Raw genomic sequence first — 19,840 nt, 5'->3', positions numbered from 1 at the left:
CTGTACTAGCGACAAACATGCACCAGAGACACCAACAATTTCCAGTACCTACTTCTAAGCTTTAATTTTTCTCCATAATGTCTCTATATACATTTAATAAGTTGTATATGACTAGAGAAAATGAAATATCAGTTCTTCCATTATTAATATCCTCATTCTTCCATCACTGCACTATTTGCAGCTAGGAACTAAAGTTGCGAGAGGGTTGGGATTTGTCGTTTTACAGTTTTTCATACCTAATTTGCATAAAGTTGAGAAAATCTCAACTTACATGTCTCTGTGTCACTTTGAAATCATGGCTCCGTGTCATATTCGTGTGTGTGTACGTAGCTGTGAACACACTGCTTTGCTGCTTATGCAGTGATTTCGCTCAGCCTCTGGAGGATCCTCAGATCAACCTCACTCTATCTTCCAATTTGCTCCAGTCTGAAACACACTAAAGCTTATCTTACATATTTTCCACACCTTTCTCTCTTTCACCCTGCCTCTCTCTCATGCCTCGTGTCGCAGGGTTAATGTCTCATCAGGTGAAGGCCTGCAGTAGTAAATTTCAGCGCCGTTCCTGAAGACCAGCGCTGATCTACAGCCCAGTAATCTCCCCGAGGCTGCACACGACAGCCCATTTCTATCTCACGCACAAAAGTGTGATTTAAAGAAGCTTCACTGGTCTCCGCATTTCTCCCCGCACAAATCATATCCTTGGACTGTCAGCTGTGAAATAAAGAGAATTGTTTTTAACGGCAAGAGCAAGATGAGGAACTAGAACGCTGCTACTTCTCCGCTGGAGAAATCTATCACCTGCGCTGCGGCATTCATGGATCGGGTGTGGCAAAGGGAATTAGGGAGAGATTGGTTTCTCGAGCCGACCATAAGTCACCAAGTTCGTTTTAGACTCTAGTCTACTTGTTAGAGAGGAGGCTTGTCAAGAGCAGTGAGATGAAAAAGCCCAGAAGGCGAACCTCTACTCTATTTTCCTGTTCGTTTGCTTTCTGTAATGGGAGCGAAGTCTCACACTGTGTGATGAAAGTGAATGGTCTACTTTATTCATTATTGGTTGCTTGATGATCAGACACATGATCAGCCCCTTTGACTTTTAAATCAATCAGCGAAGTCTTTTTTCTTCCTTTCGTCACATCTGTGGAAAAAAGGGGGTTTGTTATTTGATTACTTGCACTAAATTAAAATGAGTAAATCTGTTAAGCGCTACACATAATGTCTGTCAACTTAGACAGGAATGAAGGAATAAAACCTGAAATATTTTATTCCTCTTTTACAAGAGCCATTTGCCAACGATTCAATTTTTTGTATTAATTAAATAATAGATCATCATACCTTTTATCCGTTTATAGTTACATGTAATGTTGTGGCACATCCTCGAAGCAAGTTCCTGTTCTCACTTACGTTACAGCAGCTATAAACAGTCGTTCCCTCACCAGCCTCTCTTTTCTCTCTTTCTTTAAGAAAAAAAAACACAGGGTTTAAACTCCTCTGTCCTGATGACTTTCCTAATGTTACAAAGCGCTGACACTGGAGACTCCTTCCATACGTACAGAAAGCTTCACCATTTCATTAATTACACACTTGTTAATTCCTTTTTTAGAAGCATCCATGTGCAAGTCCTTGTGAATGAGCTGTTACTATAGAAACGATAAAGTATTACAACAAGCACATTAATATAAACCTGTGAGTTTTCTTACAGCTGGAACTATTGCCAGAGCTGCTGTTATAGCCAATTAATCAAACAAGTCAAATGAATCCAAATTAAATATCCACCTAAACAAAAATCTGATTCATACACTGTTTAATGCATGGTGAAGAAAGTGCAGGAAATTTATACTTTAATTAAAAAAAAAACAGTATTGAAGTGCTCAGGTAAAAATGAAAGTCATCAAAAATGTGAAAAATGAAAGAGTCTAAAAATTAGACTTCGATTAAAAATTATCCAGACTTAAATATATTGCAAGTATTTAAAATTAAAAAGTAAATAAAACTAGAAAGTCAAAGTCATGACATATTTTTTCTCAACACTTATAAATCTCTAAATTTGTAACAATTCACACGATTCAAACTTATAATTGCTGTGAAGTTTAAGGTTTGGGTTAGAGACCGAGTTAGCGTTCATAAGTTAGTGTTTCCTTACGACTACAGTCGTTTGAAATCAGATGAAATCGAACCACACACAAATCTGCTTGAATTTGTTTATATTTTTTTAAAGAGAGTCACCATCCCTATGCTTCAGTATGCTAAAAAAAAAAAAAGTAGACTTTTTTTTATGATGAAATCAGGTTAGTTTTTATTAAAATGACTAAATATATTAAAAGCAAGTAAGATAATAATAAGTAACTCATAGAGTCTTTTTAATCTCGGAAATCTTGGATCTTTCCTAGTTTCACATCACTAAACTGGTGATAACTAATAAACTTAGATGGTCCATATTGTCTTGAGTGAACAGAGGAACTTTTCTAAGTTCTCGACTGATGCAGTAGCTCCAGAACACGTGATGCTTATAGCCGTGATGCAGAAGAAACTGAAAGACGTATTTCTGTAACAGATGTAGAACTAATGAGACGTTATTCCACATCCTGCTTTGTTTGTTTGTACCCTAAAAGGTCGTGTAACTGACAATCTGTTCATTCTTTTTCTCTTTCCGTCTCACCACAGATCACCTTCTTCATGTTGCTGTCTGCAGTCTGCGTGATGTTGAACCTGGCGGGAGCCATCTTGTCCTGTCAGAACGCTCAGCTCGTCAACTCTCTGGAGGATTGTCAACTGGTGAGGGAAACTAAAATCAGACCAAAACATGAGGAAGACTAGTGTTCTCACCTCCTTTATCCTCACAGCTTAACTTCCTGCTTATTCACTGCCTGAACCTTCGCTCAGCTCATGTTGGTCCAGGGATTCTTTTACTGATTTCATCTATTGATTTTTTTTTCTTATTTATTGATTTGCCTTTAAACCTGCCATCACAATAATTAGCAGATCCATTTCTTTCTTTTAGTATTTTAAGAATAGAGATTTTCAATCAGCACATATGACTCAAGATAAAACATAACAATATGAACACCAGAGTTTAGCTTTAACCTCCAAATCTCTGCTAAACCTAAAGGTAACTCCGATTTTTCCATTTTAAGCCATTAAAATAAAATAAATTTTATTTTAGATTTTATATCACTCACATTAGCTAGGATAGCTAGCTAGACAGCTTAAGACAGAGGGTATGGGTATCGTGTCATCGTCTAATTTTAGACGTGATTGGTCCAAAGCAGTCGAGTTTATTTACTGACAGCACTAACTGAGCTCTCATGTAGCTCCACCCTCAAATCAGCTTTATACAGAAGTACTGGGAAAGTGTCTGCTCTACATGGAAAAACGTGGCAATGTGCCAGCAAATTTGACCCAAATGGCGATCTAGACAATCAGAATAACTATCCAGATATGTAGAGCTTTAAGCCAGGAGTTTTGGAGTCAGGGAGTCCTTTAACTCTAAAAGTGATGTAGATGAGGTTGAGAAACTGTCAAGGCCAGACGTTCCAGGGGCATAGTGTTGATATTTATAACAACAACAGCAATAATAATAATAATAATAATAATAATAATAATATAGGTTTTCAGGTCAGGCAGCGCCCACTTTGGGTGTAAATCCGTATACAGATACAAATATGAATCTTTGGAGCACTACACAGGTACAAATACTGATACAGAAAGTGACATTGCATTACACTAGGTTATGTAATAATATACTATTAAAAATACAATAAAAATACACATGATCTAGTTAGTTAGCTAGCTCTCCAGTACTAATTGAATAACCTAACTCATGTAACAAGTTTAAAAAAATAATAAAAAGTATATCAAACAGCCCTTTATGGTTAACATTCTGCAATCATCGTCGCTATTGTTTAAAAATAAAGGCAGTAACTGATCTTGTTTGCTTTTTGAAGGTGATACATATGTGTCACTCATAATACTAAATGATATTAATCCAGAAGAACAGTGTAGAACTTGGTGTGTGTGTAAGAAGGAGGATTCAGGAGACAGTTGACCTCTTACAGAGCGACGTTTTTTGCCTTTTGTTTTCTTGCCAGCGCGTTTCAGCGTGCTTTCAACCACTTCACCAAAATTGCAAATAAAACAGTCTCAATATTTCGTAGCTTTCGCCTCATTGAACTTCAATAACAATTTCCAAACTCACACTCTGTGTGTGAGTGGCTGTATCTCTCTCTCTCTCTCTCTCTCTCTCTCACTGGCTCGTGGCAGCCTACTGAAAGGACAAACACAGCACGCATAAGTAAACTCGTTGTGATCACAGCCAGGTGATAACCATCACGCGTTACCTGCCAGTTCACTCCGCCTCCTCTCTGTCCGCAGCTGACGCTTGACCACGCCTCGGCTGCTACAGACTGATTTACAAGTGTGATGCCCTGAAATTGGACCAAATTCCCCTCAGACCAAGCCCTGACTCCACCACACTCCACTGTAATAACGTCTGCAGGACCAAAACACAATGCTTTAGTTTATGTCTTCTATAATATTTTATGTACTTTAATAAAATAATAGTAATACTACTAAAAGAGAGTGCAGTGTTTCACAGTATTAATAATACATTTTACAGTGTTTATTCTTACCCTGCACTACAGGTGAGAAAATTTTTACTTTAACTTAACACTTTTCATGTGTCTAAATGCCAAGTCAAAAAAAGGTGAGTCGAAAGGGGTGAGCAGGAAACATTTTGACATTTAATGGGAGTTTTTTGTGTCTTTTAGAAAGGACGATAGACTATCGAATGTCATTATGCTTGATGAATAACGCAGCCGAGCAGTCAAGGACTACTCATTTCATAAATTTCATTATTCCAGTGGGAACATTTTAGGGAAGATGAAAATGCCATTCAGAGAGGCCTGCTAACGCTGTCCATTCCTGTACAATAACACAATGGATTAGAGAACCCTAGTCAGATTTTGGCAGACGGCGCCGGTGAATGGCACACTGACTCTGTGTTCCCTCCATTGTGTCCTCTGAATAGACACTTATCAAAGGGATTATTGTAGCTGCAGACACAGCAAACCTCCAGCCAGGGGTTTTATATACAATCCGTATGGTCAAGTCCAGTATTAGGCCTTTATAAAACAGCACTGTTGAATTCTCGATTCTGATTGGTCAGAAGGTGTTGATTAAGTTTATATACACCAGCAGCAGCTCTAAAAGTAGTGCAGCTACAAATCACAGGTTTATATTAATGATCCTGTGTACATATTGCTGAAGTTTTCTGTAAAGAAATGTTTATTTAACATTTACGGAAGGAGTCTCCAGTGTCAGCGTTTTGTAACGTTAACGCAGGTGAAAAGTATCTTACGCTGCTATGACGTAAGTGAGATCGGGAACTAACTGGTTTCTTAGCCATTCCACAAGGTTGTATGTAACTAGAAATGGATAAAATATCATCAGTGTAATCAGTGGCACATTTCTGTGGTATAAGAGGGATAAAACTGTTCAGGACATGTTGTTAGAGGAAAAGAATCACTTCAGGGTTGTGACAGGAACACTGCCTGATTATTTTCTTATAAAATTCAGCCCTAGAGAAGAAGATGCAAAACTCCAAACCATCAGCAGATGTTTTTTTTCCTCTCCTTTTTTAAGTGGATAAAGGGGAATGTGGTTAAAGGGCTAATCATATTAGCAAAGCCACTTTAAAAATAATAAAAGTGCTGTTTGTTCCTGCAGTTGCAAGCATCACAATCCTCTCCAAATCCCTAATCACTGCTGTGTACCACTGGATTTCTTTTCTTTTGATAATTAATTATCCTGTGGTCTCCGTTTCACCGCGCACGATAATTATGCAGCGATTTTCTTTGTTTGTTCGAATGTCTGTTTTCACAAACACAATTAAACGCTCGAGCTGCTCTCAGGTTTCAGATCGGGAGTGGAGGTGATACAGAGTGCATTCCGAACACATTTCCAATTCTGCCTCCAGGTGATAATAACAGATTTCACCAGGAACAAAAACACCAGGTTTGAGACATCCACACTCATAGGTTTGGTAGATGAACTCAGAAACATTTTAACTCGGAAGTCACATATGAGACGCTCTCAGTATTTTCTGTCTAATATAACATATGAACTCAGGTGAAGATGTCACTAAATAACGTCTACAGCTGTGGACTTGGACATGTTTCCAGATATTACATTCAGATATATTCATAAGTCCTGATATTATTAAATGAAAATAAACATTCCCGCTGCTTCTTGGTTACATGTTAAATGTCAGGGTGCTCAAATCTTCTTGATTGGCAGCAAATGTCCCAGTATCTCAATCAGATAGTTTTCCAAACACTTGAGGACATGCTGTTAGAGGAAAATAATCAATAATGGGCAGATGTGATGAGACAGAGTTCGTTTTCCCCCCTGATGTTGATTATTTGCCTACAACAGCACGTCTTAAAGTGTTTTATTCCTCATATGACAGCAATTTACCAACGTAATTTTTCAAAAAAAATGACATGTTGTACATTCTATCCCGAACATCCACTGAACAGTTTGGTTCCTCTCGTCACTTTATACCTGATCACAGCTATAAAAAGTCATTCCTTTACTTTCCCTTGAAGTTAATACAGCAAAGAAAAGGCAGTTTGTCATGTTACGGAGAAACCATAAAGCGTAAACTCCTCTGTTCTGAAGATATCAGAAAACTTAAAGTTCCAGCTTTACCTCTGATTGTTAGAAAGCACTAACACTGGAGACTCCTTCCATAAATGTTAAATAAACATCTCCGTATAGAAAATTTCACCATATCGGCATTCGCATTGCTTTTTTAACTCTTTAAGGGTACAAGTCCCTGTGAATGAGCTGTTACTATGGAAACGATAGCGTATAAGAACGAGCGCATTAATATAAACGTGTGATTTGCAGCTGCACTACTGGCAGAGTGTTAAACTAATGCTGTGGAATTGTATGAAATTATGAACAGTTTTTCATCACGTCTCACTGTGTTATACCTGATAGTCGCACAGTTGCTTATACGTGTGGCGAGTTTTAGTTTTGCTCTTCGGGAAGTTTCTTTAGGATCCACACCAAACAAACCATGCTCCAGTCTGCCAGGACGCAGACTAATGTAAAATATAATTACGATTGTGTTGATGAGTGGATGATGGTTTATGCCCCTTTTTATTTTGGCAGCTTGATGGCTTGATGATGAAGACAGCCAGAAATGAATAATTCCTTAATTCTACTTTAGGGAATTGTAGTAATTATTTTTTATTGAACAGAACTCCGCATCTGCGTAATTGTGTTTCCTTTCCAGAAACGTCCTCTCTGACATTGAATTGTTCTTGAACATGTAGTCTCACACTTGAGGATTTATCTATGTATTTTGTTTTGCCTCAGGATAATAATAAGATAATAACAAGGCTGTTCATGAGATAGAATATATAATCTATTTGATTATTTCATCCTCTTTCCAGGTTTTTTCACACTCTGCAATTACAGGGTTCAGTGCAAAATAAGTATTTTCTTTTAACCAAGCACTGCTACTGAAAACAGGAGATAAATCGCACATTAAGGACACCTGCATGTTTACAGCTAGCTTTACAGAACCCATTTTACATATTAATAATGATTTCGCTACTCATGTGGCAACAAATAAATACGTAAAACCAGCTCAATTCAATTCAAAAACCATGCATTGTTATATCTAAAGTTCCTGTAACGCTTTTGAATTCTCGATTCTGATTGGTCAGAAGGGGCTGATGAACTTTCTATAACAGTAGCTATGACAATAGTGCAGGTTTATATTAAAACGCTCGTTCTAATACGTTATTATTTCCATAGTAACAGCTCATTCGCAGGGACTTGTACGGCAGATGCTGCACATAATCTATGATAAATAACAAACATTAAAAAATGTGCTGTGGTTTAAGAAAGAAAGGCGTGTATTTGTTTCTATAAGGAGATGTTTATTTAACATTTATGGAAGGAGTCTCCAGTGTGAGCGCTTTGTAACTGTCAGAGGTAAAGCTGTAACTTTAGGTTTTCTGACATTTTCAGGACTTTCAGGAGTTTCTCGTAACATGACAAGCTGCGTTTTTTTGTTTGGTTGTTTGTTTTTTATTAACTATAAGAGAAAGTGAAGGAACGACTGCTTAGAGCTTATGTAAAGTAACAGGAACTAACTTGTTTTATGAATGTTTCGCAATATTATATGTAACTATAAACTGATAAAAAGTATGACTCTTACTCGTTAATAAATAAAAATTGCAGTTGTTGGAAATTCACTGTGGTCTAAGAGTAAACTAAACACTAAGACTAAACACTTTGGAACACGGTGTTATAGGAGAAGAATCAACTTCGCTGTAGTAACAGTATCTCCGCTTCATCACACCACTCTGTCGTTGACTATTTTCCTGAAGAATTTCTACATAAGTAACAGAAGAAATTTATCATTTGTAATTCTGTCTAACTGCTAAGAATATGTGCTTGTAAAACACAAGAAATGATTCATCTGTGCTTGTGAATTGATTCATTTAAAAAGAATAATGATGATTCACTCGTTTTTTTTTTTTTGGGCATTTAACATTACAACAGAAATTAGCATTGTCTCACTCATTATTTCTGTCTTTCAGTCTGTCACCATCATTTCCCATTTTTTCCTCTCTGTTCTTTTAGAAGTTGTTTCTTTGTTCCATCTCTTCCTCTGGCTCTTCCTCTCACCGCCATCTCGTCCTCAGAGACTCGGGCATTGCGAGGCATATTAATGGAGTCGTTTGCTCAGCCCAATTAACCCCCGCTCGCAGAGTTCACATGTTGTGTTTTTATAATCTGGGTCAAACGGAGGCACCTTGTTCTTCAGACACAACAGTAAAACTACGAAATTCTGCTACACAAGCGGCTTTATTTGTGTCAAAGACTCTGTTGTTTCTTTGTTTTTGTTTTTTTTTTGACATCACTTGCAGGTGATGGATAGCCGCAGTGTATGTGTGTGTTTGTGTGTGTGTGTGTGTGTGTGTGAGATGTTTTTGATGCCAGCTTTGTAGACAGGTCTGACAGTGACGCTGTGTGTTTGTGTGTTTTGTTCTGTTTCCTGGGCAGATAAAGTTCGACAGTGACGGGGTGTGTGTTTGCTGTACGCTCCAGCACCAGAGCTCCAGCTGCAACAATTTGGGAGAGACGCTCAAACTCAACCCGCTGAGGGACTGCAATACCATACGCCTGCGTCTGAAGGTGTGTGTGTGTGTGTGTGTGTGTGTGTGTATGTCAGAGACAGCTGTTTTCCTGATGTATGGCTACATGAAAGAAATTATTTAGCTCCATTATCCCTATTATCCACTCAGAATTTCATCTGAGCGAGAGATTTAAGAGCTCCGCGCCTGAAATGAGCGATTTGAAATAAACGACGCAGGCAGAGTAATCTACCATGGAGAATATCAGCTCAAAAAAAAGACATTTAGACGAGTCCAATTCAGTCGTGTGACAGGGAATATTTTATTTCATATGCAGCTGAATTTGATTCATGAGTGTTATTTGACAAGGCTAAAATGTTTCGCTTCATAAAACTAATCCATTAAATGAATAAACAGCATCTATGACAAAACAAAGCCATTTGATTGCAGAGGGAAAAAAAAATCTTTAAAAAAGATTTATCTAGTAAGGAGTAAAACACTTGGGGGTGTGCTGTTGTAGGAAAATAATCAGCGATGGGGTGGTGTGATGAAGCAGAGTTACTGTTACCGTTATTTTCCTTTAACAGTGCATCCTGAAGTGTTTTATTCCTCTTACACCACAGCAAGTTGACAATGATACATTTTTTATTTAATAAAGAGCAACACATCATACTTTTTATAAAACAAGTTAGTTCCTGTTCTCTCTCTCTCTCTCTCTCTCTCTTTACAAAGCACTGACACTGGAGACTCCTTACATAAATTTTAAATAAATGTCTCTTAACAAAAAACTACACATCAATGATTATTAAACAACAGCATGTTTTTTATCTACTTATTATTAGTCTTAGATTATGTGAAGCGTCTATAGTACAAGTCCCTACTGTATGTATGAGCTGTTACTATAGAAACAATAACGTATTATAATGAGCGCATTAATATACACCTATCATTCATGTTCCAGCTGGAACTACTGTCCGAGCCATGCTGTTATACAGAAATAATGCACACCAACTGACCAATCAGATTCAAGAATTCAACAGTGCTGTGGTATAAAACACATGGGCTATAAATAGTTGAGGATTTTGGATCAAGGTGGCAAGAGGAAAAGATGTGACTTTGAAAAAAGGTTCATTGTATGTAGGTTCACTATATGGCCAAAAGTATGTGCACCCTTGACCGTCACACTCATATGTGGTTCTTCCCCAAACTGTTACCCCAAACTGTTACGAGCTCCATGAAGACATTGTGTGTGAAAGTTGGAGTGGAAGAACTCGAGTGTCCTGCACAGAGCCCTGACCTCAACCCCACTGAACACCTTTGGGATGAACTGGAACACCGACTGAACCCCAGACCTCCTCGACATCCCAACATCAGTGCCTGATCTCACTAATGCTCTTGTAGCTGAATGAACACAAATCCCCACAGCCACGCTCCAACATCGAGTGGAAAGTCTTCCCAGAAGAGTGGAGCTTATTATAACAGCAAAGGGGGAATAAGTCTGTGATGTTCTGTGATGTGATGAATCACATGGGAGTGTGATTGATCAGGTGTTCACATACTTTTGAAGCAGGAGCTTCAGTCAGCCGGCTGTGTTACAACAGGAGCAGTGACTAAAGCAACATCTGCAGTTATGCTGCGATTCATTGTACGCGAAACGTGGAAAAACCTTACGTCTAGCAGTCAGCTCAGCAGTCCATGTCAGGAACTCAGGCAACATCTGCCTCGCCAGTGTGTAGCTTTTGTGATACGATAACGATAAGATCAGTGTGATGTGTAGATTTTATAAGCAAAGATGAACAAGATTATTTGATCTTATTTGAGCTTATACTTCATTTCTAATCACTAATCACACAGAAATCATTCATGTAATTTTCTTTACTTTATATGTTTGTCAAATTTAGAGACCAATCATACAAATATTTTAGAAATTGACCTTGCTCTGGGCATCCATGCATTTCTGAGAAGAAGCAGTGGAACATTCCATTTAGATCGGAAAGTCAGGAAAATCGACTTGGGAATTTCTGAGTTCCAAGTAAAATGGATTGCAGCATCAGATATATGGGGAAAGATGTCAGGAAATAGGGTTGAAAATTGTGTGGAAAGTGCGTCCTGCTTGTGCATTAGTGTGAAATGTATGATCAGGTGACATGTTGTGGGGTTTTTTCTTTAATTTGTCACCCATCTGTATTTGTTACCTCAGAGTGCGTACATCCTACAGCGTGCGTCCTGTATTAATAATAATAGGCTAAATAAATGAGTTAGTTTTAATGTTAATGTCTCTTTTAGGGCTCACAGAAATGCCAGTGTGACCAGGACAGAAAACGAGTTTAAGTTTTCAGTTTAAAAGAACAAGAGCTCTCCATTTTGACATTTTGAAAATGAGAAGAATGGCTTTAAATTTGAGAGAAAATATAAAACGTTAATGATTAAGCTAATGATTTGTATTTGTTGCTTTGTAAATTAAGAATCAGTTTAAATTATTTATTTTTTTTATATACAAAATAACGTCTTACAGCCACTTCACGTAATCTAAGACTAAAGAACTGATTTAAAATGTGCCGTTTTTTTTTTTTTTAAACAAAGAAAATTGTTGATATGATGAAGTTTACTGTAAGGCTGTTTTTTTTTTAACATTTATGGAAGGAGTCTCCAGTGTCAGCACTTTGTGACAGTCAGAGAAGTTAACGATTTCCAGTTTCCCAGTAATATGACAGAAAAAACAGGCTGGTGAAGGAGTGACAACTTTACAAGGTGTTGTTCTTCTAATAAATAAAAAATTGTTAAGTGTAAGAGTAAAATCTCGTAAGATCTCCAGATTTCCATATTTGTAAAACTGTTTGTTTTTTTTAATGCAAAGCATTAATTTTTTTGAATTTGTTTTCTAGATCAGGAAAAACAAATGAATGCTGCTAACATAAACCTGCACAATAGCGTTTAAACCTTGTGTGTTTAAGCTCAAAATATTGCTGATTGCTCATTTTTATAAAGAGCATCAATAATTCTGGAATTGTCTGAAAAACAGACACTGGTGAAAGAGTGACTGTAACGTAAATGAGTACAGGAACTTGATTTCTGGACGTTCCACAACATTAAATTAGGATTAAATTAAATTAATTAAATTAAATTAGGTAAAAATTAGGAGATGTTCTTCTTTTAATAAATAAAAGATCATGTTCATTTTGACAAACCACCGTGGTGTAAGAGGAATAAAGCACTTCAAGATGATCTGAAAATAATTCACCTCAGGGTGGTGACAGTAACTCTGTTTCATCACACCACTCCATTGTTGATTATTTTCCTCTAACAGCACGTCCCCAAGTGTGTACCATCCCCTCTAAGAGTATCCCGGTCACCTTGACCTACTGTTATTACGCGTATCTGATTGCCTGGCTAAGTGTAACTGTTTTACACACAGCTAGCTAACTGCTCACACACAGTATTAATGTTTCTCATTAATATATTTTTTTTCATCTTTGGCCATATGGCATCAGTACAGGAGGAATTATCGAGGAGTGATTTTTCCCGTCATAGCACAACGGCCTTGCGTGACCCCCTCAGGGCGGCTCAGGGGTGAACTCGAGGGCACGTGCACTCTATTAGTGCCTTCCGCAAAGTTAGCGCAGAACAACACGGCTTCTTCGCATCAGTATGCGAGTGCAGACGTCTCTGAGGAAAAGCGCACGCCAAGACAAACGCGTGTCTACGAGACAGATGTCTGCACTCGCCGAAACAATCACACAGCGAGGAGAAGCTCTCTCGCAGGAGTAGAGCTTCAACACGCCGGAATACATGTTATATAGATTGTGATATATCACTGAGAGAGAAAGCACAAAGGAATTATGGGAAATGGCAATGGGAAAGTAGACAGCCTTGTGTGTGTGTGTGTGTGTGTGTGTGTGTTGAGAATATAATAATGCATGCAGCGTGTTCCCTCAGGCTGAAATGAATACTCTTGACCTAGAAGCACACTAATTTTTTTTCCTGCATCTTTTTGTAGAAAGCGACCAACAGTCAGTTTCCTAATTATTAGCACCTTTCAGGAGAATAGGCAGAAATGATTGTATAATATCACACATGACTACACAATTAGAGAAACTGTTGTTCATGCTCGAATAATTCTAATAAGAGCTCTTTAAATAGATAATATTTTTAAATATGTGGTAAAATGATTAGCAATCCAAAATGCTATTTTGAAAAATATGCAGATTGTCATAAAAAATGTGTTGCTTTCAAGATCCAAAATGTTTAAAGCTTTTTTAAAACCTTATGGTGCAAATCTTTTTCAGAGCTGTAATTTGCGGAAATAAAACTCAACGTGTAAAGAAATTGTTTAGAGTAGTAAAGACTCATTTAGAAATATGCAAATTGTTGTGTTTAGAAAAAAATAAACATATTTTTAAATTGCGGTCAAGATCCAGAACCTCTGTGTTCGCTTTCGACCAAATATCTAAAATCTTGTGCAAGTCAGACGTGGAAAAAGTCTTTAAAAAAAGTTCAAAAGTCTGGACTAATATCTCTGTTCCAGATTTGTGAAACGTTTTGTGAAATGTTATGGTGCCAATCATTTTCAAAACAGTTTTTTGCAGAAAGAAAATTGAAATTTTAAAGAAATTGTTTAGAGTACTAAAGAATATGTTTTTAAAAATATGCCATTTATTGTGTTTGGGGGGGGGAAAAAAACCAACAACCTGTTTGTGAATTTCTGTCAAGATCCAGAATCTCTGTATTTGCTTTTGACCAAATATCTAAAATCTTTGTACAAATCACAAATGAAAAAATCTTTAAAAGGAAAAAAAATCATTCAAAAGTCAGAAGTAAAAAAGACATAAAACTGCACAATAGAGTTTAAAATTTGTATGTTAGAAGCTTAAAATATCACACACTGCTCATTTTTATAAAGAGAGTCGCTAATTCTGGATAATTGTCCGTAACTGAAGTCATTATTTCAATCAGATATAAAATATTTAAGCCTTAACTATTTAAGACTTATGTCATACACAGTACTCGCTGTTTAATATCATTGGCTTCCTTTTTTACGTGACGATATTGCGTTAGGAGTGTGAAGAGAAATGCACACACTCCGTCACACACTGAGGATTTCTCTATTTTCCGGCTGCATTCGATTTTAGATTTGACATTTAGCGAGCACATGGCCTACTTAGAGGCGTGGAAATTACACGCTGCTCGTAAGAGCTTCAGTCTTATTGAAAAACGTCTTGCTGTTTTCCACCGCTGCTTTTTCTGCTAAATAATAACATGCAGATGAAGCTCAGAGATCATTAGTTATGCAGCAATAATTAGTGCTCGCTCTCGCTTTGACTTCACTGCGTCTGAGCGCTTTAGCCACGCTCGCTGTGATGACGGCTCGCTTCAGATCGTACAGGTGGAGTGGAGAGCAGGACTCCGAGTGTGCATAGTGTGTATGATGGTGTATAATTCATATAAGACTCATGTAGGGTGATTATTATTATTATTATTATTATTATTATTATTATTATACCACAGTGCTGATTGGTCAGAAGGAGGAATTAACTAGCTCAAACTGAGCAGCTATGAGTTAAACTTTTTTGAGCTTTTTACTGAAATATGTAGAATAAAGTTTCCATGTATGTACTACATATAAGCAATATTCCACAAGCAAAGCTGCAGTTATACTGAATGTTATATATAACATTCATGGAAGGAGTCTCCAGTGTCAGCGCTTTGCAACAGTCAGAGGTAAAGCTGTGAGGTTTCTGACATCTTCAAGCCAGAGGAGTTTACGTTTTGCGGTTTCTCGGAAACATGACAAGCTGCATATTTTTGTCTTATTATCTTCAAGAGAGAGAATAAAGAGAGGCTGGTGAGGGAACGACTGTTTACAGCTGCTCTAGTGTAAGCGAGAACTTGTTTCCTGGACGTTCTTCAACATTAAATGTAACTGTAAACAGTTGAAAAACACGACATGTCGTTTATTAGTAAATCAGTAAAGTAAGTGTTGGTAGATCACTGTAGTATAAGAGGAATAAAACACTTTTGGATGTGCTGTTAGAGGAAAAGAATCCACCTGAGGCTGGTAACAGTAACTCCGCCTTATCACATCACCATGTCATGGATTATTTTCCTATAACAGCACAACAGTTCGGCTAGTTTTCAGTCATACACGTTTCTCCATAACACATGGAGCAGAGCGCCTCACATCTATATCTGCTCTATATATCAAGGTTCTATGTAGTATAATAATCTTTTAGCATATATACATACAGCACGTGAGCCTAGCAGGATAAATTACGATTGAAGACATGGAGAAGGGCAAATGTTTTACAATGTATGTGTTTATATTTCAGGTTTTTAACATCAAAATGATATCAAAATAGCTTATTGTTCTTTCCTAGCAAAGCCATGTTATATAGTAAAGCCTTTCGACTAGCAAAATAAACACTAGCACCTTGTGAGCTCTTTTAGAAAGTCATTTCCTCTGTTCTCCGTCTCTCACTCAACTCTTCCCGCTGTTGAAATGAGGATCTGAGTAACAGGTTTTATTTAGTGAGTTAGTGAGATAATTAGCTCTGTTGCAAGTGTGTCTTTGGAAGCTTTGCCTCATGTTTGACCTCACAAGTTTAAATTCTATCTCACACACACACACACACACATACAGTTTCCCACATGCCAGTCATGTAATCCTCTCAGTACAGCAGCAGCTCATGACGAGAGACACCACTGATCCGATACTCACTATCAGTACGAGGTCAATACCCACAAAAAAAAACATGACCCACATATCAGAGAAAACGTATTGGATCCTGTAACAAATGCCAAAGATCCGAATTGGATTTGGAAAAGATATTTATTTTACTTAACTAGAAATTTTTAGATATAAAGAGACTTGACTGTTTTTTTCTTTGTTTTTTTTTTTTAGGATTGATTTTATTATATTTATGCTTTATACTTTATTATATTTACAATGTAAGTGACATTTGTGTGAAAGTGTTTAATTGAAGTGCTTCAGTTAGGAAAAAAAAACATTTTAAAGCTTTTTTAAAGAAAACAATGTCAGACAAAATGGTGGATATGAAAATATATATATATTAAAAAGTTGATATGAATTTTTTTAAGTGGATATGAAAAAAATAATAATATAAAAAAATATGGATATGAAAAAAAGGATAAATAAAGATTTGAAAAAACTGCATATGAAAAAAGTGAACATGAAAAATATGTATACATATATAACCAAAATATGAAGAAAAAAAAATGGATACCACAAAATTAATAAGTAACAAAAAATAATTGTCAAGGGTGTAAGTGTAGAGAAAAAAAACACTTTTTTTAATATCTAGAAAAAAAAATCAGAACTGAAGGAATAAAATTAAAAATGTGATGAGCTAGTTAGCAAGTTAATGACATTAATACTGATGACACATGCAACATTACCTGAGAGAGAAAATGAGCAGATTCTTGAATTCCTGTAGAAAATAATGCTTTTTTTTTTTTTTTAATAATATCAACAATGCAGAACTTTTTTTTCCAAAATGTTATTTGCTAAAACGTCATGCTAGTGTCTTTGTTTTGGCTTGACATGTTTTTTTTTGTTTGTTTTTTCTTTTTTCCCCAAATGTTTAGCCATAACAAGGAGCATTGAAGCTGTTCTGGCGGCTCGCTGTGGCCCGAGACCTCACTAACACACTTTATGTTGTTTTATTTCCTTTAATTTGTCACCTATATGTCTATATTAAATGAGGAAAATGCTTTGTGAAAGGCAATAGAGAGGAGAGTTTGTTCTTTGTGACCTCTATATCCGCTATAAACTGATAGCCCGTACTCCACCTCTGCTAAATGTCCACTTCGCTCTATCACAGCAGCTCAGAGTGCAAGTGCTGGTGTCTGCTGAAATAAAACACATTCCCTGCTGTGAATTCAAAGGCTCTTGTTGTTTTGACAGGACTAAAGCAGTGATATGTGGCATTATGTCACAATATTTTGTGTACTTTATGGGAAGTGAGGTGACGTTAAGCCGCTCTAATGGCCGTTGTTGGGGATTGCATGACTCAGAGACAGCATTCACATCACAACTTGCTCTTTTTAAGATCTTTACGTGCTTGTTATGTGATATTATCTTTTATAAAGTGACATGTCCGTGTCATACAGCGTCGGAGGATTGCTGGTTATTTATTTTCTTGCAGTAACTGTAACTCTGGAGAGCCTAAGCTTATGTCTAATACCAGAAAATGTCTCCTTTCAGCTGAGTGTGAGAATGAGCCAAGCAATAAACAGCTAAACGGTCTGTACATATAATATTTAGTAAACAAAACTGGATAGATATATTCAGAGTTCAGTAGACTTTAATAAGTCCATCATATTCACACCTTAGCAGGAAGTAAATATTAACGTTGAATCATTTGGCCGGCATGTTTTTTTTTATCTGAATGTTTCAACAAGTGACCCGTAACCTCTTAGCTATCAAGCTGCTCGTGTGTAAAATTTCCAAACAGCATAGCTCTGAAAGCAGCTTCGCCTCAGAGCCAGAAGCAAATCGATTAGTTAACAACCTGTGAGTGAAACTTTTCAAAAATTGTCTCAGAAGCAGTAGACCATTCCAGTTATGAAAGGAATACAATGCAGAAGGTGTGCTGTTACAGGAAAATAATCAACGGTGTGATGAAGCAGCGTTACTGTGACCACCCTGAAGCTGACCGTTTCCCTATAACAGCATGGGAGTGTTTTATTCCTATTATACCACAGCAATTTGCCAACAATTACCATTTTTTACTTATTAAACAATAATGCGTCAGAGTTTTTATCCATTTATAGTTACATTTAATGTTGTGGAAGGTTATAGCAGCTATAAACAGTCGTTCCCTCACCAGCCTCTGTTTTTTTTATTCTCTTGAAGATAAAACCTGTAGCACTCACACTGGAGACTCCTTCCATAAATCTCAAATAAATGTTTCCTCACAGAAAACTTAAACATATCAATGCTTATGCATTATGCATTATGCTTATGCTTATGTTGTTAAATAACAACACTTTTTTTTTTAATTCTAATCGCATATTTAAACGAGCGCATTAATATAAATCTGGGATTTGCAGCTGCGTTATTGTCAGAGCTGCTGTTATAGAAAATTAATCAACACCTTCTGACCAATCAGATTGAGAATTCAGCAGCACTGTGATAGAAATATCCAAAAAGCTGTTAGCTAACATTAACTAATTACTTAGCTACAGGTTTTATAATTTATGTACCTTATTGTGCTAGCTAACGTTCTGCTCAGTTTTCTGGTTTAACACCACTACTAAAAAACAACAAACAATCATTCTAGTCATTATGGTAGTTTACAAAGTTCCTAGTTAACACAATTTAGCCACCTAGCTAACCTGGTAGCTAAGAGGCTAATGTTAGCCATTGGAAGCGTTTTTAGTGAGCAGAAACCTAGACAAAAAACAGTGATTTTGTCTTTTCACTTTTTCATTTTGACTTCAGACACAATGCCATTCTTCAGATGTCTTATTATTACCTCTTGCTTTCTCTCTCTCTTTCTCTCTCTCTCTCTCTCTCTCTCTCTCTCTCTCTCTCTCTCTCTCTGCAGGAGCTGTTGTTTAGTGTATGTGCATTAAATGTCATCTCCACCATCGTGTGCGCTCTTGCCACGGCCATGTGCTGCATGCAGATGGTCTCTACTGATATACTGCAGATGGTAAGTGTGTGTGTGTGTGTGTGTGTGCGTCACAGTCCTGCCCTTAAGCCTGTCCCATTGTATCATGGAGAATAGATGGGGGCAGTTAAGAGGGATAAAATGTGCCAGCTATAATAAATTTGAGTGGAAAAACAACACAGGGCCATTAGAATGAATCATGTCCAAGAGCATATCATTTACAATGAGCACATATTCAAGCGTTCAGAGTAATCCCATATGGCACTGCTTTCTCTCATATGGCACTGCGCATTCACAGATTTACACAACTGTTGGTTTGGTTACACAATTTTATTTGTAACCAAAGAAGTAATCAACTGAGAAGCAAATACTGACTGTTGTGTTTTCTCAAATCAGTGTTATGTTCCAGTATATCACCCTGAATCACCGCATTATAAAACAGCTTAGAGGGGGTGGTGGGTTACATTTCACTACTTATTTAGCTGTAATTTAGCTAGAAGAATTTAGAAGTTGTTTTTTTTCTCCAAAAATGATATTGCATAGCGTTAGAACCAAGAACAAATCCGATATAAATCCGACAGAAAAACAAATCCAATATTAACCTGTTGCTAGCTGGCCGCACTACCTACATGAATACCTAATTAATTAACATAACATACCCTAATTAAATATATACAGTGCTGTGCAAAAGTCTTTAGCACGCTATATTTTTTAAGTACAAACTTTGTTATAGATTTTTATTTTATGATTCTACATTATTGATTCAGTACAAAAATATTTTAGATTTCCATACATTAGTTTTCCAGCACAAAATGAAATGTTACAGAAAAATGTTTGTATGTCAGTAAAGAAAGCAGCAGATTCCATAAGAGACACTTTTCAGATAAAAACATAATGAAGGCTGCTGGGTTTCGCTGCAGAAATAAGAAGCGAGTCGACAGTCAAAGTCTCCAGAAGAACTGTGGCTGCTTCTGCAAGATGCTCAGTAACACTTCCAGCTCATTTCCTTATAAAACTCCACACACTGCACCTGAGATACTTTTTTTTTTTTAAGCA

The 19,840-nt window shown here is 36.8% G+C and overlaps 1 protein-coding gene across 1 annotated transcript in view; it reads left to right on the top strand.

Moving 5' to 3' along the window:
* fam189a1 (family with sequence similarity 189 member A1) overlaps nt 1-19,840 on the top strand; it is a 128,809-nt gene that overhangs the window by 92,988 nt on the left and 15,981 nt on the right. Inside the window, exons 3-5 of the mRNA XM_026937470.3 lie at nt 2,662-2,772; nt 9,082-9,213; nt 18,719-18,826. Of these exons, the coding sequence (XP_026793271.3) occupies nt 2,662-2,772; nt 9,082-9,213; nt 18,719-18,826 (351 nt within the window). The remainder of the gene's footprint in view (nt 1-2,661; nt 2,773-9,081; nt 9,214-18,718; nt 18,827-19,840) is intronic.

This window comes from Pangasianodon hypophthalmus, chromosome 25, assembly GCF_027358585.1.
Source record: "Pangasianodon hypophthalmus isolate fPanHyp1 chromosome 25, fPanHyp1.pri, whole genome shotgun sequence".
Classification (NCBI taxonomy): domain Eukaryota; kingdom Metazoa; phylum Chordata; class Actinopteri; order Siluriformes; family Pangasiidae; genus Pangasianodon; species Pangasianodon hypophthalmus.
This window is presented reverse-complemented; position numbering and strand designations above follow the sequence as displayed.